The 27,459-nt window shown below is 36.5% G+C and overlaps 3 protein-coding genes across 3 annotated transcripts in view; 1 reads left to right on the top strand and 2 right to left on the bottom strand.

The window, feature by feature from the left end:
- Positions 1 to 2,743: 2,743 nt before the first annotated feature.
- Positions 2,744 to 5,483, bottom strand: LOC119792916 (axonemal dynein light intermediate polypeptide 1-like). Its single transcript, XM_038299763.1, has 5 exons — positions 5,353 to 5,483; positions 5,116 to 5,285; positions 3,694 to 3,860; positions 3,137 to 3,289; positions 2,744 to 2,797 (listed from the first exon to the last, which is right to left on the bottom strand). The coding sequence occupies exons 1-5, from the start codon at positions 5,481 to 5,483 to the stop codon at positions 2,744 to 2,746; spliced, it is 675 nt and encodes a 224-aa protein (XP_038155691.1).
- Positions 5,484 to 8,999: 3,516 nt separating this feature from the next.
- On the top strand, positions 9,000 to 15,964 carry krr1 (KRR1 small subunit processome component homolog). Its single transcript, XM_038299775.1, has 10 exons — positions 9,000 to 9,116; positions 10,371 to 10,546; positions 11,892 to 12,026; positions 12,110 to 12,235; positions 12,977 to 13,060; positions 13,509 to 13,565; positions 13,843 to 14,013; positions 14,819 to 14,896; positions 15,056 to 15,152; positions 15,230 to 15,964. The coding sequence occupies exons 1-10, from the start codon at positions 9,041 to 9,043 to the stop codon at positions 15,376 to 15,378; spliced, it is 1,149 nt and encodes a 382-aa protein (XP_038155703.1). The 5' UTR covers positions 9,000 to 9,040; the 3' UTR covers positions 15,379 to 15,964.
- A 1,204-nt stretch (positions 15,965 to 17,168) lies between these two features.
- glipr1a (GLI pathogenesis-related 1a) overlaps positions 17,169 to 27,459 on the bottom strand; it is a 33,592-nt gene continuing 23,301 nt past the window's right edge. Inside the window, exons 2-7 of the mRNA XM_038299776.1 lie at positions 24,962 to 25,147; positions 22,767 to 23,015; positions 19,466 to 19,578; positions 18,200 to 18,282; positions 18,063 to 18,089; positions 17,169 to 17,984 (exon numbers count right to left, since the gene is read on the bottom strand). Coding sequence (XP_038155704.1) covers positions 17,836 to 17,984; positions 18,063 to 18,089; positions 18,200 to 18,282; positions 19,466 to 19,578; positions 22,767 to 23,015; positions 24,962 to 25,114 — 774 coding nt within the window. The 5' untranslated portion in view covers positions 25,115 to 25,147 and the 3' untranslated portion in view covers positions 17,169 to 17,835. The remainder of the gene's footprint in view (positions 17,985 to 18,062; positions 18,090 to 18,199; positions 18,283 to 19,465; positions 19,579 to 22,766; positions 23,016 to 24,961; positions 25,148 to 27,459) is intronic.

Here is a 27,459-nt window from a genome sequence, read left to right as displayed (position 1 = left end):
TGCTTTTATTATCAACAAATAAAAGCAGACACCACCACTATAGGAAGAGCCCGCACTTGTTAGCTAATCGCATTTAAGCTAGCTCAGCTAGCGAGTTACATTCCAACCTCTTAACATCATGTTGTTACTCGAATATTTTAAAAACATTTTGTCGGGGATTCAGATGTTTTTCCATCTTTTAAATGCTTCACATTTTACACTGACATAAAGTATCGCTGAGAGAACTGTTAGCATGTTTGAAGTGAACGTTAAATCCTCCCTAGATTACCCGGAGAGTTAACTGCTATTATTTGTTTACAGCTGTGCAGCAATTATTACTCTTGTGTTATAATATTATATTTACAATATTATTGGACGTTATCGCGTTTTAGCTCGTGATCATTGTGCAAAGCTGGTCCTAAATATACTTATTGTACGAAACAAAACAAGTTTCTAATATGCTGCTTGAGTAAAAGGCTAGATCTGTTTTAAATAAATACATTTAATAAACTGTGGTTTAAAATCCAAGATAAAAATGACCTTTATCTGGATTGGCACATGTTATTTTCTGTGAGATGTGACTGCTGTTTTGGGATTTAGATCACCAGCTCTGTATAATATATATTTTTTTTCTTTAAGGCAAGCCTTGACTAAATTATTCCTAACTATTTACACATTTAAAGTTTGTTTTTATGCAACTCATAATTTCTTTTCCTTTTTTTTAAAACTTCAGATCTAGAAACACAGTGATTGTAGGACAACAGATTAATTAATTAATTTGCTTTGTTGCTAAAGCGAAGAATTGTGAAACTTTTTCTGTGAAAACATCTACAGTGATGTTTCTGTAATAAAATAATACTAACTGATGTTTGCTATCTAATCAAATCTTGACTAAATGTGTCCAATCAGGTAAAAAGATTCCGACTTATATATTAAAAACATGGTTTATCACATATTTTTAACTACTAAAAATGTTATTTAATTCCTTTGGATTTGTCAAACCTCTGGTTTCTTTTCTACAATAGAATATGGTTTAACCACTTGTGTTTTTTAAATGCAAATAAATAAATACAAATTTAGAATGTTTCTCCATATGTATAGTAACTCCTCAGACAGTTATGCCATCACCCTGGAGATTCTCATTTGATGTGACAGTCTGGCCTCTGGTGGCATATGGTGCCAATGGAGGGAGTATAAACCCAAGCTGCCCCCAAACAGCCAAACAAAAAGTTCCCAGTGGGACACTAAACGCATGTAACGTCCTTCGACCTCCCCTGCTTCATTCTCTCTTACTCCACAGCTTCAACTTTCTGAAGCCATCGCTGCAGGGAGGCCCATCCGCTAGTAAACAGCTCCATCTTGTGGCCATCTGGTGTAATAGCACAGATTCGCACTGGAACACGTTGTACTTGGACAGATCAGTTGGGAGATTTCTAAACTTGATACTGACACGGCAGGAGTGCATGCTGGGAATCTGAAGGAGGAGGCAGCAGGTGGTGGAGAGGGATCCTCACACAGATGAAAGTTCATCTGTGGACTACTTTGTTCACTCCTATGTGAACTAACCTTTCATAGATATACTAAAAAGAAAAAGTCACCTCTGCCTTGCAGCCCTTGTTTGCAGTGAATATAAAATGGAAAACCTGCTATCAAAATAAATATTTAAAAAAATCCTGCAGCATATTTTCATAGAACCCAAGCTGTATTTATCTTATCCAGTAGGGGGCGCTTGTGTTTAATTTTCACCATTAATTAAAACTATTAATTTTTCATTTACACGCTTAATTCCTCCTTATTTTTCAGTAAATAAATGAACAAATACAATTTTTACTGCAGCAGCAGCATCTTACCAGAAATTTAAGAGAAACTATCCCTTTATTTAAGGTGTATTTACTCAATTTGGGAGTTTTTAAATTCTATTAATTCACATGAGCTGTTTTAAATGAAGCCATTTACAATTATTTTCAAATGAATTAAAATGCAGTTTATTTTATGAATCAGAGAGTCTGTCTCTAAATATGATGTGATACAAAAATATATTCTAGGCTTTAATATAGGAAAAAATAGGGGCGTGTGTTCTGATATCAAAAAGTCCAGAAATAATCGCCGTAACTTGCCCACATCTGTGCTAACAATTGGTGTAACTTGGTTAGATTATATATATATAAAAAATAAAAACCTTCCAAAGCTCACTGTAACAGCAAAATTATAAATTTCTTCAACTTCATACATTTCCATGGTTGAGCCCCTGTATCTAAACATCACATCTCTAATTACAATAGCATAAGGCCATAGGGCTCTACAGCAGTGATGACATCTTCTCTGGATTAACAAACCCTTCCTCTGCGTCTGTTCAGTGTTTATAAGTCTGCACAGAGTCCTAAGCTCAAAAATGAAACCGCAGTAAAGCAATCATAAAGCGGATTGTCTTTATTGCTTTCCTTATTTCTGGTTTTATATGAGATGTTTACTGCTGTATATTTACGAAAACAAGCTGTTTATTTATAGGTTTATTTGGTTTAACTGTTTACACTTGAAATCAAAGTTACAGATTTTTTTAATTAGATGTTGAAGAAGAGTTTTGCACGTTAATCGGTTCAAAATGTTGAAAACAGAATAACAAGCGGAATTCATTTGTATAAGCACAGAGGTACTGAACAGTAACTTAAAAAAACAAAACACACATATACATATATATGTATATATATGATAGATAGATGTATATATATCTATATAGATATAGATATATATTCAATTCTATGTGTTATTCATCTCGTTTCCTTTCCTTAAGTATTCCTGCCTCTGAATACAGCTTCATCTGAAAACAAAAACAAGGTATTACTATAAGTATTTGAACAGAAGATAGATAGATAGATACATAGATAGATAGATAGACAGACAGACAGACAGACAGATAGACATATAGATAGATAGATAGATAGATAGATGATAGGTAGAGACATAGATGATAGATAGATAGATAGATAGATAGATAGATAGATGGATGGATGGATAGATAGATACATAGATGATAGATAGATACATAGATGATAGATAGATATATAGATGGATGGATAGATAGATAGATAGATAGATAGATAGATAGATAGGTGTCTAGACAGGTAGATATAGATAGATGTATAGATAGAAATGTCACCTTTGACTTTTGATTGGTTTGCTTCTCCTCATCATACTTCTTTTCTGCTGTTTCTCTCATCTCAGTTTGTCTCTTCTTATTCGCATCACTGTTCTCTTTTTGTTCATTTATTTCTTTCAGCAGTTCCTGCTTCTCATTTTCCAGAACTCTAATCTACAAATGTGATACAAAACACACACACACAAAAAAAATCACAGTAGGAACTCCAGAGTCATCTGCTGCTTCTGGAAAGAACTGCTGCTTTCTGCTTACAATGTAATATCACAGTTTAGGCTATACATTGTTCCAGGCATCCCCAAACTCGGTCCTCAAGGCCCCCTGTCCTGCAGGTTTTAGAAGTTTCCCTGCTTTAGCACAGCTGATTATAATGATTGCAGTAGACCAAAAGCCTGTTAATCAGCTTTAAATTACAATCAGCTGTGCTGGAGCAAGGAAACCTCTAAAACCTGCAGGACAGGGGGCCTTGAGGACCGAGTTTGGGGATGCCTGGTTAACACGATTCAATCTTGTTTCTTATTCAATTTTTAATCATAAATGATGATTAAACCGACCCTTACCCGTTCTTCTAAATCCTCTTTTCTCATGATATGCCTGATGCCATGAGAGAGGGTGTTTTCATACAGCTTCTGGTAGGCTGCCATGCTCATTCTGATCTCATCTCTGAGTCGCAGCAGAAGCAGACCCCTCTCCTCATAGAGGATGCTTTCCTGCCTGATTAATTCATCTAAGAAATAAATGCGCTGTTGAGGTTACAGGTGAACACATTTTATATAAAGTATGAAATTTAAAATCCTGCTCTGTAGACAATCCCCTTCTTAGAGGTGTCAGGTTTGAATTTTTACATAAAACCATAATCCGAACACATTTTATACATTTTGACTTATTTGGAGCAAGGATTAAACTTCAACATAGTTTTCCTTCCTAAGAATCTTTAATAAGAAAAAAAACTAAAGGTTAATATTGCAGGTCAGAGTGGCAGAGCAGTCATATATATTTCTATTTATTCTCTAGCTTCTGTTAGATCATGTTGGATTTTGACCACCGTTCTTGGCAGATAATGTTAACTAATTTAAAATAGTTTGTTTATATCTGTTAAATATAAAATATTTAATCAAAACCTTTAACAATTCATCTAAGGATAGGGATTCATATATCATCCAGGTTACAGGTGAATCGGGTTTATTTAAAAGTCAGCTTTAACTTGTGTTTGCATTAGAGGATCTAATTAGGTCAGTCTTTTAACCATATATTTATGAGGTGAAATCTTTGGATTAAGTTATATTTTCCTGTTTTTTGAGCTGTATAGCAGTGCTGCCTTGACAGATATGTTGGAATTTAAAATTTTAAAAGCTCTATGTTATGTTAAATATCTGTACCGCCATCATGGCCCATTCTCCTCTTGTAATAAATCTTTTCTCCAGAGATCATTTGATTTTTCCATGTGAAAAACTGCAAGTTTCATTCACCCTCAAATAAACAGACATATTAATTTTTTTTGTCATAAACCTTCCAGCTCATGTTGCCAGTTAATGACAAACGCTAACAGTTTCTTAAAAGCCAACCCAGTTCCCCAGTAATCCAACTGGGTGATCAAATATGGCAATTTTACCTAACATATTAAAAAAATCCATCCTAAGAAAATCTTTTTATCTGCCTGGGCGATTGGTCAAATATCCAGAATAAAGCAAAAAAGCTTTGATGACTTGAAAAAGCGTGTAATTCAGCAGCAACTTAGGTCTGCTTTTCACTCATAGGACAGAAACATTTTCTATAAATTCTAGTTTTATATCTTAGTTATTTTTATCTAAATTGAAGTGGCTAATTAATGATTCCACCACTGAACATAGAGCTCCGGCTGCACAAGTAAAAGGGCCTAAATGAATAGAATAATCATAGCAATAACTATTGTAGCTGTGCAAAACCCTCAGTGAAATTATATAATGAGAAAGTGAACAATATAATCTGTATGAAGTCTTTACCAAAACACTGAGAATAAAGCTCTCTGCGGATGGGACAGATGCCTGCGTGTCGGGCCTGTTCCTGCTCCAGCTTCGTATCCAGCTGTTCCTGCAGCTGGAGGAGATCTGCTCTGGTAGAAGGTGCACTGGATACCCTCTGCACCCACACTTTGTTTCCTTTTGACCATTCCCTGCAACATATGATAGTTAGGAAGTCGAAACTAAATGAAAGAGTTTGCTAAATAAGAGCAGAGGTACTTTGGTGGATGGATGGCATCCAGGATCTCTTTCTTCACGGTGGGACCTTCAGCTTCTGCATATTTTGATTCAGGAAGCGATGGATTTTGTGTGAAGCAGGCCCACTGCAGGAACGTGATAAGATGAAACATTAGTATGGCTAATAAGTTGATCCTAAATCAACTTTGTGTTGTTTATTTGAATTATTTAGACAAAGTCTCCAACTCTTAAGTGTTTGCGGAGATTTTGTAATGAAATCTCATATGAATGAGGTTTTTAAAGGAGATATACTCATAAAGTCAGGTTTATGGACTGTTTTTTAATGCTAAATCTATATAAATTACAAATACTAGAAGTTATATATATATATTTTTAATTACAATTAATGTGAATTTATTAATACTCATATGCACACCTAAGAGCAGCTTAAAAATGCCAATTAACCTAAAAAAAAAACATAAAATAATTGAAATATATCCATATATATGCTTGAGTATGATTATTTTAAAATTCTAATTATGCCATCTGATGATACTGAAATTTATTTTATTGCATCTATAAACCTTTTCAGTGTTTGGATTTATGTTCCATTTTTTTTTTTGTATTACCGGTAGCCTATTAGTACCGACCGTCTCAGCGTTACTCACCTTTTGAGATTTGGAGCTCTTGATCAAAACTGAAATATCGAATTTAAGAAGCGAATCAGATGAACAATTCATTTTTACACTTCCTTTTTTTATGTAAGAAAGAAAAAAATGTTAAGCCTGTACAAATAAAAATTTCCTTGGTTTAAAGTTGTTGCTGTTAATGTCTCTGTAATGTTGTCATGGCAACGTTCTTTTCTAGCAGTTATATACTTTTGAAATTTGCTGGGATAAATCTGACAGAACAATTATATGTCAGTTTGTTACATTACCTTCAGTTAAAAAATGTCAATCAGATTGTATTTTTTAAGATAGAAAAATTGGATAAAAAAAAAAACAATTAATTAATTTGTCTTTGTAAAAAGATTCAGGCTAATTTCACCCTAATTGACCCTAATATATTAAATATTTTTATTGTAATTTATTTTCCTGTTTCTCTTTGTATTAATTTGACATCTTTCAGTCAATAAAAAGCTTACTTTGATCACTTTTAAAACATGAAATATACATTTTATATTCAATTCACTGGATACATTTGTATGCTGAACCATATTTTGGTTGTTTAAAAAAAAAAAAAAAAAAAAAACATCATGTGATTCCACAAATAGGACCATCAGGAGTTAGAAAAGAGCGCTCTAAAACCTTTCAGCAATTATAATAAACTGAAAAGTTCCTCTTTTATGAACCTTTCCCGTTCACAAAAGAGGAAGTTGTCTTAGTTCTCTTAGGAAGGAAAGGGAGTTTTTGAGGACCAGAATGTTCACATTCTGGATAAGGAAAATAGGTGGTTTGAGAGGGGTGTGAAGGAAGCCATCTATGTTAAGAGAGAAAAACAACTTTAAACAGAGGTGGTGGACTCAGATTCCAGCTTCCAAAAACTTGCAATTCAGTTTTTGAGTTGATTCCTTCCAGGTATCACCACACCCCCCACCCCACCACAGACGAACAAAGTACCTCCTCTCTTCAGCCAGGTGAACAATCCCGCCTTTAACAACCAACCTTCAGAATCATAGACAGGTTTCAGATATTACAGGCTAACTTGAGAAGCAAATTACCCGTTCGGCAGTTTCAATTTGCATGTTTCCAAGCAATACAAGTCCTTGTCTATATAAAGACTCAAACTCACTGCGAATCCAGACATTTGAATGGAGAAAGCTTCCTGGACAGGAAGCGAAACGTCTTCAAACCTTGGAAATCAAGTCTAGTGGATTGTTTATTGACTTTGACGTAATTAATCATTATAAAAAAATAGTCTCAGATTTACATGTCCAGACAGGCAGGACAAAAATAAAACAAAACATAAAATGAAAGAAAGTAATACAGAGCTGTAAAAGGGGGACAATAATCATAAGAAAAATTGCTCAGAAAGGAAAAAAATGTTTGGACTTTAAGTCTTATAAGTTTTGAAGAGTTTACATGTTAAAGTCACTTCTAAAATAAAAGCGAGACATTTTTTTGTATTTTGTTCCTTCTGATAAAAATGGATCCAAACTTATAATAACACAGGCGCAGGGTTTATCATCTTTTAGTTTAGCTTTTTTTTAGTATTCCGTAAAAGTTTAAAAAACAATTCACTGGACTTGGTTTCCAAGATTTGATTTGATGTTTCGCCACCTCTCCAGGAAGCTTTCTCAATTCGCTTTTTTTAGTAACACTTTTAAAAAGTTTTTTAAGATAACAAAGTTTAATAAGATAACAAGTCAACCTTTAATAACTTCTGGTTATTAGTTTAGGTGTTAATTAAAACAAAACAATTTAAGATATGGATATGTTAGAAAATGTAATACAAATTAATAAATAATAGAGATAGAAGGAGGATTTAGTTACTTAAATTAAGAATAAAATATAAAAGTGTAGGATATTGTTAATAATAAATACAATTTATTTAAAATAAAGACAGAGGATGATTATTATACTTTGGATATAACAGTAAAGCAGGTAAGTAGATTGGCTACAATACCGTTATTTTAAAATATTATATCTGGAATAATGAAGACATTAAATACAAAAATAAGACTTTTATAGAAAATGGTTTTATAGGGGAATATTACTTGTAAGCCAATTACTAAATCCAAATGCTCATTTATTGTCTTATTCTGACTTTATGTCACTTTTCCAATTTCCTATTACCCCTTAAGGATATGCTGTTGTGTTTGACGCAATTCCCAGTGGCTCATTAAAGCTTTTATCATCTTTACCCACACTTCAAATTTACTCAGGGCCAAGTTTTGATCCAAACTTCATTAATATTTATTATGATTGTCCTTTTAAAAGTAAGAAAACAACCGACAAAAGGTTAAGAAATATTCTATTACGAGATGTTGGACCAATATTTTATTGGAAGTGGACTTGGTTGTTCCTTAAAAGAATACTTAATAAACAATAAAGTAAGAGAAATTTCTTATAAAATTATTCATAATGTTTATCCTGTTTATCCATTTTTGATAAAAAGATATAAATGGGATTTGGACCCAATGTGTATTGTTTGTAAAAATAATAAAGAAAAGCTTATTCATCTTTTTTGGGATTGTAATTATACCAAAAAAATCTTGACATTACTTTAAAAGCTAAAGATATTTTGTTTGGGATGGAAAAATGTGAACTTATCAAAACAGAACTTTTATATCTTATAGATTTGTTTTATTATTTATGCTACATTTCCACACCTCCAAATATTTACAACAAAAACCTAATTTCTAATCTATATAGAATCCTTAAAATGTAGTTCAAATACTAAAACCATGCTACCGTAATTAAAACTGCCCTTAAAGAATTATTATAACCCTCAAGCTTAGATTAGATTTGATTTTGACATTTTAAAATAATAGTTTTGTTCTGTAAAGCCCTTTGTTGTTGTATAAGTTTGTAATTGTTAATGTTCTATATTGTTCATGTATGTTCTTTTTTGCAATATAAAAAAAGAAATACTGTCATTTTGTTCCACAACACCTACCAGTAGGTGGCGGTAATGCGCATTCAAGTTGTTTGCCAACCGCCATCAAACTTCACAAAGAAAAAGAAGAAGAAGAAGACGCGTCTTTTTGCGTCATTACCGCTTCTCAAAAATGGCGTCCTCCATGCCTAAAGACGGCATGAGTGGAAGCCAAACAGCTAAAAAAAACTCAAAAAACAAAATACAAGGTAAGTTCTGAATCCTACCGAGTCAGAGACTATTAACTGCTACCCGGAAATAGGTAGATATTTTTTTTAATAAAGTAAATCGAACATACATTTCCTTTCTAGATTTAAAGACGATTTTTTTTAAATAGCATGATTTACGATCCTTCAACACTTAATTTGACGATATTAATGTATTTTTGTAGAGACAAACAACTTGATAAACATAGATATTTGTTTATTAAATCAAATGAATATGGCTGCAATTATTTTTCAATTTAACTCTTGATCGTCTTGTATCAGTCTGCCTGTCCTTCCTCAGACATTTATTCATCCCTCACTGGATAATCTGTAAACACAGACCATCAGCTACATTGACCAACAACTGATGCACATTTAGAGTCACGTTAAATCTCTCTTCCTGTGATGCTCAGTTTGAACTTCAGTTGCCTTTTTTTACTTTTAGACCTGAACAAAGGAAGGTATATGGAATCAGATGTTTTTTCAGTAAAAAAAAAAAAAATAGTTTTATTATTTTTTATATAAAAAAACAGTGATAGTGGGATGAGGATCAGCACCTCTGAAGCCATTTTTTTTTCCACTGGAGAAAGGTAGACTCTCCTCTTCAGGTCGGTGGAGAGTCCTTGTCTCAAGTGGAGGAGTTCAGGTATCTCAGGGTCATGTTCACTAGTAAGGGACACATCATAATGGCATCAGCAGTGATGCAGTCACTGTATCGCAGGGTGGCTGGGTGCACCCTTCGAAATCGGGCTCAGAGCTCAGTTACCAGGGAGGAGCTTGCAGCTGAGTCATTGCTCTTCCATGTCGAAAGGAGCCAGATGAAGTGGCTCGGGCATCTGTTCCGGATGCCTCCTGGTTGCCTCCCTCGGGTGGTGTTCTGTGCATGTCCCATTGAGAGAAGGACTTGTGGAAGGCCCAGGACACGCTGGAGGGACTATGTCTCTGAGCTGGCCTGGTGTCGCCTGGGGGTCCTGCCAGAGCAGCTGGAGGAAGAGTGTGTGGATCGGGAAGTCTGGGCATCTGTGCTTAGAATCGCTGATTCTGATGATTGCAGTTCAGCAAAAGTCTGTTCAGCTCTGCAGAAGCAGGGAAACCTTTAAAACCTACAGGACAGCGACCCTCGAGGACCGACTTTAGCTTGTCTAGCTTAGTCTGCTGCCTCTGCGACCCGGCCCCGGATAAAGCAGAAGAAAACAAATTAATGGATGGTGTTCTTTGTTTACTGATTGTGTTATCTTTTATTTTTTTGCCTTGCAGTGGACGAATCTGAGCTCCTGACTGTTCCTGATGGGTGGAAGGAGCCGGCGTTCACTCGAGATGACAATCCTCGGGGGCTGCTGGAGGAGAGCAGCTTCGCCACGCTGTTCCCTAAATACAGGGAAGCTTATCTGAAGGAGTGCTGGCCGCTGGTGGAGAACGCTTTAGGAGAGGCAGTACGTACACACAGTCTACATCCACAAACCACACTTCAAGTCCATGGAGACACCTGATGTTAAAGTTCTATAAAACAATCTGATAGTTTTAATTTAAACTGTTCATCCTAAGAAAGGGATTTCTGCAATTTCCCTCCTGTAACATATAAACATGAACATATTAGCTCCCTGTAGCAATTTCAGTGAAACATTTGCTTTGTCAAGCAGGTAAACTGAATAGATGAATCCTTCAATCAAAACTAATCAAATACTTGGTGGGAAATTATCATAATAAACTATTACGTCATTGAAAGCTCTCTTTGGTCAAGGAACAGATGACTGTTCAGGTGCTACATTCAAGTGCAGCAAGAAACTAATTGACAACAATAAGGTGATGATGCAGATATGCTGATATTACCTCTCTTTATTTTGCTTTTAATTCACATTTAATTTATTTTTCTTATTCTTTTCTTCAATACGACACCAAACCCAAGACCGCTACATTATAATCCGGGGCAAAAAAAAAAAAAAAAAAACGGGGAAAAGAGCAGAGAAAACCTTTCCACCTGGAATCCAGATTGCAAATAAAAAGCAGATGTTCTGAACTGCAGCTAATCCTGCCCTCGATTGCAAAGTGGGATCATGAAAACTATGTTTTAACTGACAAAATTACATAAATGCCTTTTCATATATTTAATCTTTTGACCTCCACAGTTTTGTTTCAACAATGATTTAAAACTTAAGGTGATTCCCTTTTAACCTTGGTTGCATTGAGACAGGATCCCAGTTTTAGGCGTGCCCTGATTGCAGTTTTCTGGCTGATAACGACTCTTTAAAATAAACCTACTCTTTATAAAAGTTGTTAGATCACAATTAATCTTAAATGTTTTTAATCATATTTTATCAAAGAAAAAGAATCAAACAATTAGAGCTCTTTTAAATGCACAAGATGATGCTTTCAAATATAAATGAAAAGTTCCGATCATTGTTGATGGCTCATTTTCACACCTAAAGGTTCTGGAGTGGCCTAGTTTAAGTCCAGGCTCAAAGCTTATTGAGATGCTTTCATAGTAGCTGTTAAAGAGCCATTCATTCTGAAAAGAAAGTGCTCCATATTGGTTTTTAAACACCTATTTGCAGTTATCACATCTCAGTCATATTTTGGGTTTAAGGACTAGTTACTTTTCACAGTGCCGGGATGGTTGGCATAGCTTTTAAGTTTTTTTTTACTCGGATACATTTTTAGGGATTGTATTTTCAGCCTAATCAAGTGTCTTAAAATAAAAAAAAGAAAATAAAGCTGTTTATACGGATTGCCACTTTCAGAAGCAGCCTAGATGTAATGTGCTGTTTGTGTTTTTCTCAGCACATCAAAGCCTCTCTGGACCTGATAGAGGGCAGCATGACCGTCAGCACCACCAAGAAGACCTTCGACCCGTATGCTATCGTGAAAGCAAGAGACCTCATCAAGCTGCTGGCGAGGAGTGTCCCATATGAGCAGGTAAAGACCTGCTCATTTGAGTTCCAACCTTTAACGCATTCACTGCTAACCAACCACTGATCGTTATTGATTATTGTTTCCAGGCTGTCCGCATATTACAAGATGACGTGGCCTGTGACATCATCAAAATCGGGACCATGGTGAGGAACAGAGAGCGGTTTGTAAAGCGAAGGCAGCGGCTGATCGGCCCTAAGGGCTCCACCTTAAAAGTAAGCTGTCGATGCAGGTTTGCATTATTATGGAATTTAGCTTGTGGATTTTATTTAAACATTCATATAAAAGTTGTTGCATTAAACCAATTATAGCATAAAAGCTTTAAGAAATGTTTAAACAAGATTAACATTTGTATGGATTTAGAAGAGTCTCAATATTTACAAACTCACATATGTGATCCACACATGTACAGGAGAAGATTTACACATGCACAGAAAAAAACAAAACCTACAAGTGCAAGGGGCAAGATTTGAACATGCACATAATGATTCAAACAAGCAATCCCACTCTTCCATGTGACAAATATATCACCATGCAATATAGGTTCTTGTGATTGTCTGAAATAATGGAGTTATCTAATTGGTTGCAAATCATGGCTTTAAAAAAAAAATGTATTTTTGCATCAAGCCACATCAGGTGAGTCTCAAAAATCCATTGCATTGAAATTCAAATATCACTGGTAGGTTGTAAATAAAGACATAATTGTGCATCACAAATACTTTTTTGAATCTTGTCTTGTTAATATATAAGATTGTGCATCATTGCCCTGTACATGTGTGCATCGCATTTGTTAATTTTAAGTCTATTTTAGCCCCAGACTTCTGCTCCTACAGGGATGCTTCAATTTCATTATTAGCTCAATACCACTAGGTGGCAGCAATGTGTTTTAGCCACATTATCAAACTCATCGCCTCTCTGCAAATTAATCATTATATCATTTGTTTTCTCATGTTTAGGCATTAGAGTTGTTGACCAACTGCTATGTGATGGTGCAGGGAAACACCGTGTCAGCACTGGGGCCCTACAGTGGCCTGAAGGAGGTAAGAATCTCTCAGCGGCCTGTCATTAGAGGGGTTAGTATTGGGAAATATGATGTGTAGCATATTCAGATCAGAAACTGTTCAATACAACAAAACATTTTAATAAATATACTACAGCAAATGTGGTGTTATTGCACCAAAATACCAATAGGTTAAATTACTTGAAAAGACGCCCCCAACTGTTTTTATTATCAATATTTTTATTTTAAGAAAAAAATTATTTCCAGTTTCCTTCACTAATTAAATAATTGATTCCATATAAAGCAAAAAAGTAAACTGCAGGGTTTTTGTTTGAGTACCTAGTTTTGATTTCAGTAAGAAAACGAAAAAAACTATACTGTTTTTATAAGTTAATTAGGTTTTTCATAATAAACTGAATTAATAAATGCTCATTTTTGATTGCTTCTTTGTAACCAATTCATTGCCACTAAAATCTTTTATTATACAGGTACGAAAAGTGGTAATGGACACCATGAAGAACATCCACCCCATCTACAACATCAAGGTATATTCAGCTGCTCTCAGATGCATAGTCAGGTTAACGGGCTTCCAGTTTAGGCTACAAATCTGCATTCATGTCTAATGAAGATTTTTCCATCCTTGTTCTTGATTTCCTGACTGAAATAAATCTCTCTGGATTTGAAAGCCAGGGTTGGCTTCATCTGGAGCTGAAGGCATGAAAAATAAGACGCTAGTCGGCGCAACCATTAAACCTTTAACCGTCACTGGTGTTCCGCCAATGTGCTTTAACCATTTATCATTCTCCCCGTCTTTACCGCCAGACTCTGATGATCAAACAAGAACTTTCTAAAGACCCGGACCTGCGGACACAGAATTGGGAACGCTTCCTGCCCAAGTTCCGCTCCAAAAACCTCTCCAAGCGCAAGGAGCCCAAGAAGAAGAGTGTGAAGAAGGAGTACACGCCGTTCCCACCCACACAGCCAGAAAGCAAGGTGAGAAAGAGTTTGCGTGTAAAATAATGAATGTATGTGTCACTACTATGATTTTTACCATGCATTGTAAACATCAAAGTGTAAGAGAAAATTTTAAGGGATTTTGGTGAAATCAAATATTAGATTAAATTGAAAAGAAATAGATAATCTTTCAATGGTTTTTAATAATTTGAGATTACCGGAATATTTTCTAGACCCTAAACCTTTAAATTAGAAGCCAGAAGTTTCTTGTTGGAGAATCTTTTTTTAAATGTTTTCATTGAGATTGACAATCCAAAACATTGAATATCATAGCCCTTATGTCACCTTATTACTTATTTGGCAGTATAATAATAGGCATTGGCCATTTAGTAGCTTTAACTTGCTTTCCTTTTGTCCCAAAATGCTGTTTCCATTTTTTTTTCTTTTTCTTTTTTACTCGAGTCATTCACTGTAGTGCAATCAGTCCCATGACATGATGCTGCCACTTCCATACATTACAGCTGGGATTGGGTTCACAGGTTTACAAGCGTCTCCCTCTTTCCATTAATCTAAAAGTTGTTTACCTCAGTTTTAGTTCCAACAGACCACTTGGCATGTTTTCAAAATAATTTATATAGCTTTTTTATAATGGCTTCTTCCACCCTGAGCGGCATTTCAGCCCATATCAATAAAGGGGGCATTTCTTCCCTGTACAGGATTTTCCAGTGATGCCACACAAGGAAGCTTTGTGTGTTTTTTAAAGTTACTGCTGAAAAGAAATGCATAATCAGATCAGAAGGGTCCATAGTTATAAGGAGTTTTAACGGTTTGGACTCTTTCACAGGTTGATAAGGAGCTTGCCTCGGGTGAATTCTTTTTGCGTGAAAGCGCGAAAAGGCGGAAGAAGATGGAGGAAATTAAGGTAAGATTTTTTTTGTTTTTTTTCTAGTGCTTAGTTCCTACTGAAAACATGTTTTCATTAAAGGTTGGCGACAATAAAAATAAAACAAAAACACATGAATTTCCATCCTTTTGAAGAATGGCTGATGTGACCTTTTTTGCAACCTTTTTCCTTCCTCAGGTCAAACAAACAGAAGCACTGACCAAGAAGCAGGAGGAGCGGAACAAAGCCTTCATTCCTCCTAAAGAGAAGCCATTAATGAAGAAAACAGTTAAAGGTAGATAGAAAACACAGGTCAGAGATGAGAGGATTGACATCCTAGGGTGACTGATTAACCATCTGTTTGTGTTGCAGCTCCAGAAGGGAAGCTGGACATCAAAGCCATTAAGGACAAAGTCAAAAAAGCCAAAACAAAGAAACTGGGAGCTCCACCTGTGATCCCGGCTCCACCCACCAGCAACACCACAGACAAAAAGAAGAAGAAAACAAAAGACAAAGGCTAAGAACACATCCAGCTCCATCGTGTTTTTAACATTTGCTGTTTGTTGGACAGAAGACAGACACTGGAAATGCAAAGGAGTGAAACATTTCTTTCCAGAGTTTAAGTCCCAAACAAGTTTTCATTCTTTTAAGATACAAAGACTGTTAAAGATGATGTACAGAGTCGCATTTCTTACTTCCTTGTCTCCATTTCCTGCCCTGTGCCGCAGTTTTGAACTGATGATAGTGGTAGCATCTGTAAAAGTAAAGTTTTTTTTTTTTTTAATGACTTGAATCCTGCTTCTATAAACTGTTTTGTCATCCTTGTGTTGAGATTCCACTGATATCATCCTCACTAAAGTTCCCAAGATCAAAAGCAGTTTTAGAGGCTTTATGGTGTTTTTAGAGGGAGAGCTAGCAGGCACTATGTGTAGGTTGAGAGACTGTAAAAATATTAATTCCAGTAAAAACATAAAAAGTTGACATTAATACAAATATAACTAGAAAACAGCACAAAGTACTTTATTGGAGCTATTTCAAGTAAAACTGTTACTTTTGTGTGAGAAGAAGATCCTTTTAGTCAATTTCATGAAAAAAATTATATATTAAGCTGTTGAGAATTAAAGAAGCACGCATGTAAAAGACAAACATGTTGACATACTGTATTTATATAGAGCAATACACAACACCTGTTATTTAAAGGTACTTAATGAAGTAAATCATTGGGAGGTACTGTGTGTTTTTATAAAGGGATGAATCTGATCATTTACTCAGGAAACATTGAGTTTTACTTTTGCAAACCTATTCGGTAAGTTTACATGGTCATAGTCTGAGGCCTAAACTAAATACTCTCCACCTTTTAAAGACCTGCAGTAATACATTTTTACCAGGTTAGAGCTAACGATGCTTATTTAAGCTTCACATGACGTGCGGTTGCTTAAGACAAAAAAAGGCCCATCAACCACCACCGTCCAAAAAAAGTTTCTAACTAAACTCTAACCTTTTTATTTTTTCATCCACATGCTTACAGGTTTGATGTTGAGTTGTTAAAGGTAGGCAGTTTAATCTGTATAATTACTGATAGATCCAGTTTAACTATAGGTCGGGTTTGTGTCAGCGCCCCCTACGGGCTTGATTACTATCCCTGCTTTTCCTCTTTATTTGACCTGTTTTCATTTTCGCTGGCTAACAGATGTTTGTTGAATGTAACTGAGAAACATTCTTAAAACCTAGTCTGGTAAAAGTACAAATTAAACTTGTGAACTACCTTAAAAAAAAAGAAAAAGTACAAACAAATAAATGTACTTTCCACCACATTACTATACAATGCAAAGGGACGTAATTCATCCACACAGGAAGGGCTTTACAGAATATATCTAATCACAGAGGAGCATCATGATTAAAACTTAAGAAAGAATGACTAAAAAGAAAAATGGAGAAATTATGAAATAAAAAACTAACATTTGGAATTAAAGGGCTTGATTTAGACTTTGTAAAGAGTCAAAAATATGGAACACGTTAAATAGATCCAGTAAAACGACAAACACTCCTGTACTTGTAAAATGCTTTTCAATTGAAATGCTCCAGTCACTCACCCATTCAGTTACACTTTCACACTCTCGCAAATGCTGATTTAGAAAGTTCTATATTTAGACTGCTTTATTTGTGTTACATTTGTTTTAAAAACTGCATATTTCACACACAATCTTTATCTCTGAGTGCTCATTTTTGATCCGTAATTGGCAATTTATGGGATCCAAGTCTAAGAAAAGTCTCCTTTAGCTTGCATTGCTTTCTTCATTCAGATCCTCCATTTACCCCTTTGGGTGAGTTAACATCTCATCCAGTATCCTTCTCCTATATATAACCAGCAGCATCCTTTCATGTGCAACTCAATCCTGACCCTACTACCTGAATGTTGCAGCTGGAATGAGTGATGCGACCTGGAGAAGTTTCTTTTTTTAACCTGTTATTGTCCAGTTTTACTTGGCTTGGTGGATTTTACCCATTGTTTGTCTTTAAGGGGATATTTTTGTTTATTCTTGTCCATTACAAGACTTTAAGAAAAATATATTACATCAGATTCCATGGTGTTCTGCAGTTTGAAATCAGCCTCTCTTTGATGTTAAAAATCTGTTCGTTTTTGGGGGAAGAAATCTTGAATACAGTGGTACACTGCAAAAATGATCTAGAAATAAGTCAACATTTCTGAAGTGTATTTACCCTTAAATTTGAGTAGGTAAATAAGATAATTTGCAAACGGAATGAGTATTTTTACTCTTAAAATAAGATAATTAGATAAAATGCACTTCAAATAAGACAATGCAATTATTTGTTCTTATTTCATATGTAAATGATGTTGTTCAATTGGCAAAGTGTCTCACTGACCTCCTCAATTCAAGAACAAATGCAACTATTTTAAGAATAAAATACTAAAATAAATGAGGTGTCCGTCTGGTTCTACTTTAACAACAAAAGGTCTACTCGTAGCAGAAGACATCAGGGTAAAAATAACGGACAGCGTATGCAGAAATGCATATCAGGATGAGGAAAATGGGCCGGACAATCAGGATAACTTTAAAATTTTTGCTAAAGTTGTCGGGGTCCCAGTCCGGAGTCCAGCTGTAGCCTAAACGAAAACCAAAAGTCAGATTTTTTTTATAAATTGTCACTTTTATTTTGAACATTTCTGGCTTTTTGGACTTACTTCTTAGTTTGTCTCGTTCTCCACTCCCTGCAGAGACACACAAGCTTTATTTCCCATTCCATGCATGTAAGTTCAGTAAAATGAGTCCAATAATTGTTGTTAAATTCATTACTTCAACTATTAAGCATAATACTTACGGCAGAGACCGTGCTCACAAATGTCTTGGCATTTAGAGCAGGAATTCCCCTCAGCATAAGGCTTTTTTCCAAACCAATTACCGCTACAAGACACATCAAGTTAATTTTTATATTTCAATAGCAAAAAAATTCAAAGTGCTGTACATGAGAAATGAAGGATAAGTACAAACCAGTTGCTGGAGCTAACGCAAGTTATTCTAGAGAACAAAAATTTATAAAATTCATATTTGAAAGAAAAAAAATGTTTTTTGATTAAAATGAATGGACTGTCTCGATAGCACAGCCAAAGTGCACTTTTAACAAATAGATTTTAAAGCAACAACAGTTATCTTGGAGTTAATTACAGATGAATGGAGCATAAGAATTAAAGCAAGTTCTCCATGTTTGGTTCTGTTTCTGGGTATGCCGACTATGACCTTTGGCCAGACCCGTTGCAGTAATCTATTCTACGAAAGATGAACACATTAAATAGTTATTTAAGTGCCTGCTGAGACATTAGTCCTTAAAACCTGGAGACGTTCTTTAAGTGACTGAAGGCCGAGGTTGTTACCATCGCAATGAGCTTATGAAGGTTCAGGGTTGAGTCTATCACCCAAATTGATTATTGGTGGTTTCTAGCTAGATTACCTGAAGCTGTGTGCTAACCTTTAAATGCTCCAAAAAAATAAATAAATAATAATCATTTCAATTATTTTGATGCAAAAAAAATATTGTCCCATCAATGTGTTGATTTCTACTATTTGTTTATTAACCCAAATCTTAAATGGGATCATCATCACTTGATGAAATCTTAACGTACGTTAACTTTTCTTGTTCATTGAGATCTGAGTTAGAGGGGCATGTAGATATTCAATAGGAGGCACCCTAAGATGGATCCTTGGGGAACATCACATGTGATTTTTGTGGTCTCTAAATGTTCAGTTTTTTTTCAAGTAGGGTCTGAACCTGTCCAGAAAGGCAAACCAAGATGTATAGCAGCTCTAATTAAAGTGAGTGATCATCAATGTCAAATCCTGCTGAGATCCAGTAATACTGCTAAAGGAAGCATCATTTTTGGTCCAGAGACCTTTGAACCAAACCTCCTGTTTGTTATTAGTCCTGAACTGTTAAATAGGCTTCTAGTTGTCAATGTGCAGCCTGGCTTTAAAAATAGAAAACAAGCGGTTGCTGTTGAAGAGTTTGATGGTATACCATTTCCTGCCTCATCAGGTCTATATTCTTTTTAAAAACCACTTCCTTTCTCATCAAATACAGAGTTCAGGTTACCTTGGGGCGTAGTTGCATACGAAAATGGCACCCTCACGGCCATCGAAGTTTTTAATGCCATTTGGGCAGAGCTGGACAGCACAGCCAACCTTGTAGCTGTTTGCCCACACAACCTGAAAACGCAAGTGTGATGCAGTTAAGACCAGATGTTTATGTACATTATGCTGCGTTAAATCTCACATTAGCTTGTTTTCTCTGTCTGACATTAACCCTTTATAGGGCACTCAATGAAATAGTTTGAAAAACAAAATTTCAAGTCAATACAGTTATTGGAATCCAGGACAAGACCTTATTACCTTTGTAACATTAAAAAAGTATGGATATTTTGATGGCAAAAATGTATGTCAATGTAATAACAAGAAACGCCAACTTGCCCTAATATGCTAAGAAAAATAACAAAAGTGCTTCAATTAGAAATTCATGAAAAACACAAAAATTTTTTTTGGTCCAACATAACCTTAGAGACATTAATGCTGATACTGGCACTTACATTTTGTATCTAATAAATCTAAATATAATTGTTAACTAGGCTTATTAACTTTTGAACTTTACTTTTGAAAATTTCAGTTAGCTTTTTACCTTTTTTGCTTATCTTAACTTTTTTCCTACTTTATTTACAGTAGGTAATCTATCATTCAAGGGCTCATCCAATTGGTCAAATGCCAAATAAGATGTACAGCCATGTAGCAGCCTTTTTGCTGAATGGCTGGATATAGATCTTGTTCTTCTAGAACTCACTGAGGGATGGGGGGGGCTCCATTTTTAAGGGGTATGCAAGTGATCAAAAACGCTAACTTGCCCTATTAAGGGTAAAATCAAATTCAATATTTCCTGTTTTAAGTCAGTTCTTAAAGGTACACTATGCAACCGGTGTTGATTTTCCGGCGAGGCTCCCCCCAGAGGGCGAAAGTAAAAGTGCACTGTCGTAACACCTACCAGCTGCCGCGGTGAACCGCGAGGAGGCGACCTGGCCAGAGGCTGCTGATGAAGGGATTCCTACTGTCGGCGCACCGCTGGTATGTGGGGGTCTGAGCGGCTCCGACAGAAAAAATATAGTAAGGGAGGATGATAATCTGAATGAACTGACTGCACTGATTACGTTTTCAGGTGTATTTTCTCACTTAAAAACATATTAAAACTACTTTATTCCCACTGATCACAGCAAATATAGCTGCAAGGCAGAGAAAGGATAGTGAAGCTCCGCCCAACGCGCGTCAGACACACTTTTGCACCGCGCAGCCAGAGCAGCAAAGCTGCTTCAGCCGCGCGTCAGAACTAACTGGTACAAGCAGCAAAAATGAAGCAGCAGACGCGATTTTGCTGCTTTTGCTGCGTCCAGTTTGAAAGCAGCACTGCACAAAGATCGCCACTGTGCTAGCAACGAGCATGCTTTTAACTGGGGGGTGTAGCAGTTCTCGCCGTAAAGCAAGACCAACTCTCGCGAGACTTCTGAACCTGTGGGTGCTAGAGACTGACACAGGAGTGAATTTTCACTCCTGTCCCGTCCCACTCCCACAGAAAAAAATGGTGTCCCGTCCCGATCCCGGGCCAGAGTAGAAATCTAAATCCTGTCTCGTCCCACTCCTGGTGAAATTACTCCCACTCCCATCCCGCTCCCATTCAGAATGACTCCCGCTCCTGCACCACTCCCATTCTTGTTGTTTTTGAGCGCGGGTGAAAAACTCAGAGCGGAAGTTACTATTGGTTTGCTCCCGCTCCCGTCTGCTCCCGTTAATGTTTAATCCTGTACCTTCCCAATCCCGTGATTGTTACTAATACTGACTCCCATCCCACGGGAATCCCACGGGAATCCCGTGACCCATGGGATTCCTGAAAAAATGTCAGTCTCTAGTGGGTGCGGGTCGGTGCTCCTGCAATTGCAAGTGCGTTATTTCCCCCACAGACCACCAGGGCGGCCGAGAATACCTTTGTTCAACCTGAAATGACTCATTTCATCATCCAAAACGTTATGGAACACATTAATTAACTGAAAAATGTTGCATAGTGTGTCCAAACAACCAACTTAGCTCACAGTTTTCACATGTTCATACACCAATACACAGGTCAGTCACCAACTTTAGGTGCCTTGCAGGAAGAAGCTAGAATCAAAGTTTAAATCTTCTTAGTGAAACAGTATTACTCTACCCACTGATCCATAGTTGCCCTGCAGTTTCTTGAAGTATACCAGTCTCTGCTGTCACAAAACACCCATATGATCCTCCCACTTTTTTACTTCAGATTTAACAAAATTTATCACTGCTAAATACGTCCGAAGGTAAAATTTCTGTCCCAGTTTGCGTGTATAAATCTGATGTTTTTTATGTTGCTTTTGCAGAAATTGCTTCTTCCTTTGCAGCAGTCTGTATCGTCACAAGACGTTTTGCTTTCCCTCTTGAGTTAATAAGCACTTTTCAAAAAATGAATGTCTATCTGGTGTTTATCCTGGCATATCATTGTTTGAACTAATCAAGTCACCATCTTTAAGTATCTGGAAACTGTCCCTTAGGAAGGTACCAGGTCTTTAATTGATATCTGGGGAGATTTGATTTTTCCAGCAGGTTTGATTAGCTAATTTTTCCGGTTAGTTCTAATTTAACTCATATTGTTAAAATAACCCTTCAAGGAGCTTGCAAGTCCTGACATAATCAAACCGACTTACTCAAACTGTTTAAAACAGGGTTCTTCAACGTTTTCCAGGGCCAAGGACCCCCAAACTGATGGTGAGATAGAGCAAGGACCCCCTAATTATATATATTATATGAATTTGTGTTAAATCAAATTGGTCCAATAGTCACTCCATCACAGATGGAGTAATGCAAGGAAAGTAATTTCTCCCTAGGATTATTAAAGCATTTGTGATTCTGATTCCTGGTTGATGGGACAGGAAAAAGCTCCTGTGTGTCGCTGAATGTGAGCATTGATGACTAAAAGACATCTTCTGCCTCCATTTTTCTGTTTACTACAGTGTGTTGAATTCAATTCAATTAGTAGAAAAAATGCAGGGGGAGAATATATATAAAAAGTCTAACCAACCGAAACTTTTGCGACCCCCATGCAGTACCTCCGTGGACCCCCTAGGGGTCGCGGACCCCCTGTTCAAGACCTCCAGTTTAAAAGCATAGTAATCCAAACTTTATTTGTGGAAAATTTGACACTGTTCTGGAATTTAGCAGACTGAAAACATTAATCTCAGGTGTCATAAAACAACAAAAGCTGAGTGCTAATGTCAGATACTGATCAAATAAAGGTGTCCCACACCTGAATCAGCTGTAGATGAACAGTGTTCTCACTGTGCACATACCTGTGTGTAATGACCACACATGCCTTTGCAGCTGTTTGCCTCGTAGCTGTAAAACTGCTTTTCATTCACCCAACTTCTCAAGGCTCCCTTTACGCTGAAGTATGACGGGGGGGTCCCCACCCATATGTTCTCTCCTACGGAATGATAGGTAGGGTGCACACGCTGGACCTCCTTCAGGTAGATGTTGTGCTTAAATTGGCAGTGTTTGGCCCATGCTCTGGCAGTAACGGCCAACGCTTCGTCCCATGACTTCATCAGCACATGCAACGACATGAAACACAGCAATTGTTATTTCGCTTTAATCATTTATAAGAACAGGAACTTCTGATTCTAGGTGATTACTTTGAAATACATTATTAGTTTCACTGTATTGTGAATTAAGAAAAATCCACTCAGAAAGAGTATTTTATGTATTATAATGTTTAAAAAATTAAACAGAAATACATTTGGCTCTAGTTAACTGTTTTATAGTCAGATTACCAACAAAACTAGCTTGATATGCATAACATTAACAAGTGAAATTGTAATTAAAATAACACAAATATATATTGAATCAAAAGGGATTAATTTCCTTATAACTCTGTTACTTAATATGAAATAGGTTTACATGCTTTAATTAATATCATTTATAGTTCCTTCCCATGTGAGAAATAAGACTGGGACTTGGCATGTTTCATGCTTATATCTTATAGTCAGTTTAATACTTAAAATAATTTTTTTCCTGCTAAACATAAGCAGTTTTTAATTTAATGTAAAAAATAGATTTTAGGCAAAAGAATATTGTCTGTAGCAGTTAATGGAAGTGGATTTCCTGTTATTTCCCAGGATGCTTTGCATCATGCTAACTGTGTCATTTGAAAATGCGTTTTATATTCAGTTATTTCATGCAACTATGGTTCTTATTTTTCACAACTAAATATCTTGTCTGAGACAGGACTTCAGGGGTAACACTGGTGTCGTATGCAAGAGTCTCTCCTGCAACTAAAGGGTTGTTAGTTCAAGTCCTGAGGCTGGTTTTAGGTGCCATTGTGTCCAAAGGCAATCAGCTTCACCTAAATTGCCTACTGATGGTGGTCAGAAGGCCCGGTGGGGCCGGTATACCGCGGCTTCTATCAGTGAGACCCAGGATAGCTGTGGCTACAATGTTGCTTAGCACCACCGGCGTGCCAGCATGTGAATGACTGAATGTATTGTAAGAGCTTTGGTCAAGTGTCCTTACTTGAAAAAGTGCTAAATAAGTACAGGCCATTTATCTTCTTATTAATATAGTCAAGAGTTTAGGTTTGATACTTTTTTTTTTTTTAAGCAGTGTCCTGTCTGGCAATGTGGCATTAAGAATAATTGTCTTGATTCCAAAAAGAGCCCAACAGATTTTACTTTCACAAGTGTAGCAGCATGGCTATCGCCATAGTGTTCCGCTTGTTTCATGCATATAAATTGCTTTATTATAATTATGCAGGGAGTTTTACAGATTATATGGACACTGCAATGTAAAAGGTTTGATACTTTTATAAAGGAAATTTAAAATCATAGAAAATATAACCGTTAATTTGCAATATAAGAAACTTCATCAATGAAACTCAATAACATTAATGCAACTGGTAAATCCTAACTATACAGTGCTTTTTTAAGTTAGGAGACTTGACCAAAGTGCTTTAGGCCTTCAGTTCTTCACCCCCACACACACACTTACACACTCATGGTGGCAAGCTACATTGTAACCACAGTAGGTAATTTGGGTGAAGTGTCTTGGCCCTGAATTAGAATTCAAGAATACCTTTTAAACTTAACCAAACTAGTATGATTACATCGTATTAGTATCTGTTAAGTTTTACTAGCAGCAATAAGTTATACAAATCTAAGTCTATAATGCTGGATTTAGTAATCCTTAGTTGTCTGTAATAGTTATTATTAAAGTATCCACGTGATACTCTTTGCACTTAATTAAATAAGCTAATTTGAACCGGTTGACATGACTTGGTTAAGTCAGTTAAACATAGCATTTGTGTTATTTTTGGGGAAGTCGTATGAGTGCAACACTGTATGTAGCTTTTGCAAGCTTCCCCTTTTTTAACGGCATAACTGAAAGAAAGTACATTCTAATAGTATGCCATAAATGTTGGTGCTTAAACAGTAAACACTGCTTGGTCTCGTTTTTTTTTAAGTGAAACACAGGTGAGGTGTGCAGTACTTACCATGTAAAGCATGTCGCTCGAAGATGGGCTGACAGCTGAGCGGGCTTCGTTGTGCTCCCTCACGCATTCTGCAGTGAAGTTCTTGTCACTGATCTGAGGCAGCGACATGGACAAAGTCCCCAAATTCAGGATAACCACGGCCCACAGCAACATCCTCTCAGTTCTCTGTGAAGCTCAGTCTGTAAACTGAAACGAGTTGAAGTGACACAGGAAATGATTCGATCTTGAGAAACAGGATGCAGAGTGCTTTTAAAAAAAATATTGACAAGAAAATTTCCTCACCAATGATGCGCATCACACTCTTAATGCAGCTTTCCAAAAGCAGCATTATGATTCATGCATTTTGGGGCAGGGCTCTTTTTTAAATTTTTTATTTGGTATAAACCACATCTGATAGATTTTAATACCTACTATGAAAATGGAGGTGGAACTGTCATGGTTTGGTGATACTTTACGCTGCAGCAGGACCTGACAAGAGCGACTCTAAAGAATTCACATTGAATTCCTTGTTGTATTTGATGGCACATGAGTAAAATGTCAGACCATTTAGAAACAAAAAAAATAAATAAAGCTGTGGCACAAATGAAACCTGTGAGATGACAATGACCCAAAACCTGCCAACTTTCTGCCGAGGACTGAGTAAGAAATAAAAAATGGCTGGACTTGTGTTACAGATGACTTCAGGAAGTCAGACCCAAAGTTAAAGACGCATGTTTTATAACTCCAGTATTACACCCTGCCACATCATCACATGTCATATTACATCATACATGTTTGCAAATATGGAGACATCTCTGGGTCCAGCCATATCAAAATAACACCCTGTTCTTAGATCAAGGCCACTCCGAATGCCCAGTGAGAGATGGCTCACTCTTAAGAATCATCCACTCCTTCTGCAGAAAGAGCAGATCGGTTCATTTCCAAATCTCTGTTTTATACATAATGAACATTATAACTGCATATCCTGAAAGAGGAACTGCCGTATTAGATAAACTGCTTAGGAAAACATTAGTTTGATCAGATGTGTCAGGTAACAAAGTATAATTACTTTTTGACCTTACTGAAGTAGACACTTTATTAGACTTTTATATTTACTTTCAACTCTTTACATTTTATGAATAGATATGTTAGTTTTGTTTCATTTAAGCTCATTTTGGTTATTATTTTGGTATTTAAAAAAACCCAAAATCCATCAAAATTATTTGTTTCATCGTGACAATAATTTTTGTTTTTGGTTGGTGCTTCATGTTCGCCACATACTAAAATAAACAGTTTTTTAATGATAAAGCAAAATTAGACAGTCAGATTTTACATATATTTAATCAGATTTATTATGCCAATGACCCCTGAGTGCTCTGTATAGATATACTATATTCTCTAGGTTTTTTTTACTTTATCATTTAATTTTTTCCATAAAAATTTCTGAAACACGCAAACAATCTAGTTTGTGCTGATGCTAAGCTAACATCTGCTGTACCTTAGGTCAAGCAAAAGCTTTTCATTCCTGGTGGTAACTAATGGCTGCTTTAGTTATTTTCCACTAAATATCCTGACAGTAGGACCAGACCACCAGAAAGATGAGTTAACAGGCATTGACATAATCACCCTCTTTGAGTATGTCTGTCGGCAGAGCAGAAGGGAGCTGATGCAAAGCTATGACAAGGAGGAGGAATACAGTTTTCCTGCCTTGTTCTGCCTCTCAACTACAGAGCTTGTCTGCTCCCATCAGAATGCTCTGCCTGAACAATTGGATGGACTCATGGAACGCTGAACCTGCCTGAATGCTCCATGGATTCCTGGAACCTTGGATCTGCCTGTTCCTGTTCTGATCGGAACCCCTGACCAGGTTACGGACACTGGATCTCAGAACCTTCTTGTTTTGAACAGGTTCCCAGACCTGGCTCAGACTCCTGACAGACTGGGGCTGCAGCATCTGGTTTCACTCTGGGCGGCTCCCGACGCATTTATTGGCAACCCTCCAGCTAGATCCTCTTAGGAGTTGGACTGGACTTTTAAACAAGGTAAGTGACTCACATGGATAATCATCTTCTGTCAGATTATCATGGTCACTTACCTGTGTTTCTCGCTAAACCAGAGCAGTCAAAGCTAGGGGGATCCCTGCCTCTAAGTTCTGAGCACATGACATTTGGTTTAATGCCAGCCATTACCTTTTACTGACACTGACTGAATAGATACTGCTCAAGAATTCTGGTATAAAACATGAAAAAGAAGAAAGTCAGAGGTGATGTTTGGGTATTTATTTGTTTTATTAAAGTGAACTTCATACATGTAAAGAACGTCTTTTGGTCAACTGTAGAAAAAGCGAAGGAGAAAGAGATATGAGTAGAGGATCAAGATTGAGACGGTGAGTGAGAGCAGTTCAACAACATTGGAAAAACCCACCAGAGTCTGAGGATTTTGAGCAAAAATTCCAGCTTGCGTGGTATGAAAATTAGGTGAAAGATTGGTACATTGTATAGTGCTTAGCACCTCTAAAA

The sequence above is a fragment of the Cyprinodon tularosa genome, unplaced genomic scaffold, assembly GCF_016077235.1.
Source record: "Cyprinodon tularosa strain WSP-4 unplaced genomic scaffold, ASM1607723v1 ctg434, whole genome shotgun sequence".
NCBI classification, from domain to species: Eukaryota; Metazoa; Chordata; class Actinopteri; order Cyprinodontiformes; family Cyprinodontidae; genus Cyprinodon; species Cyprinodon tularosa.
The sequence above is the reverse complement of the archived record's forward strand: the minus strand, read 5'-3'. Positions and strand labels throughout refer to the sequence as shown.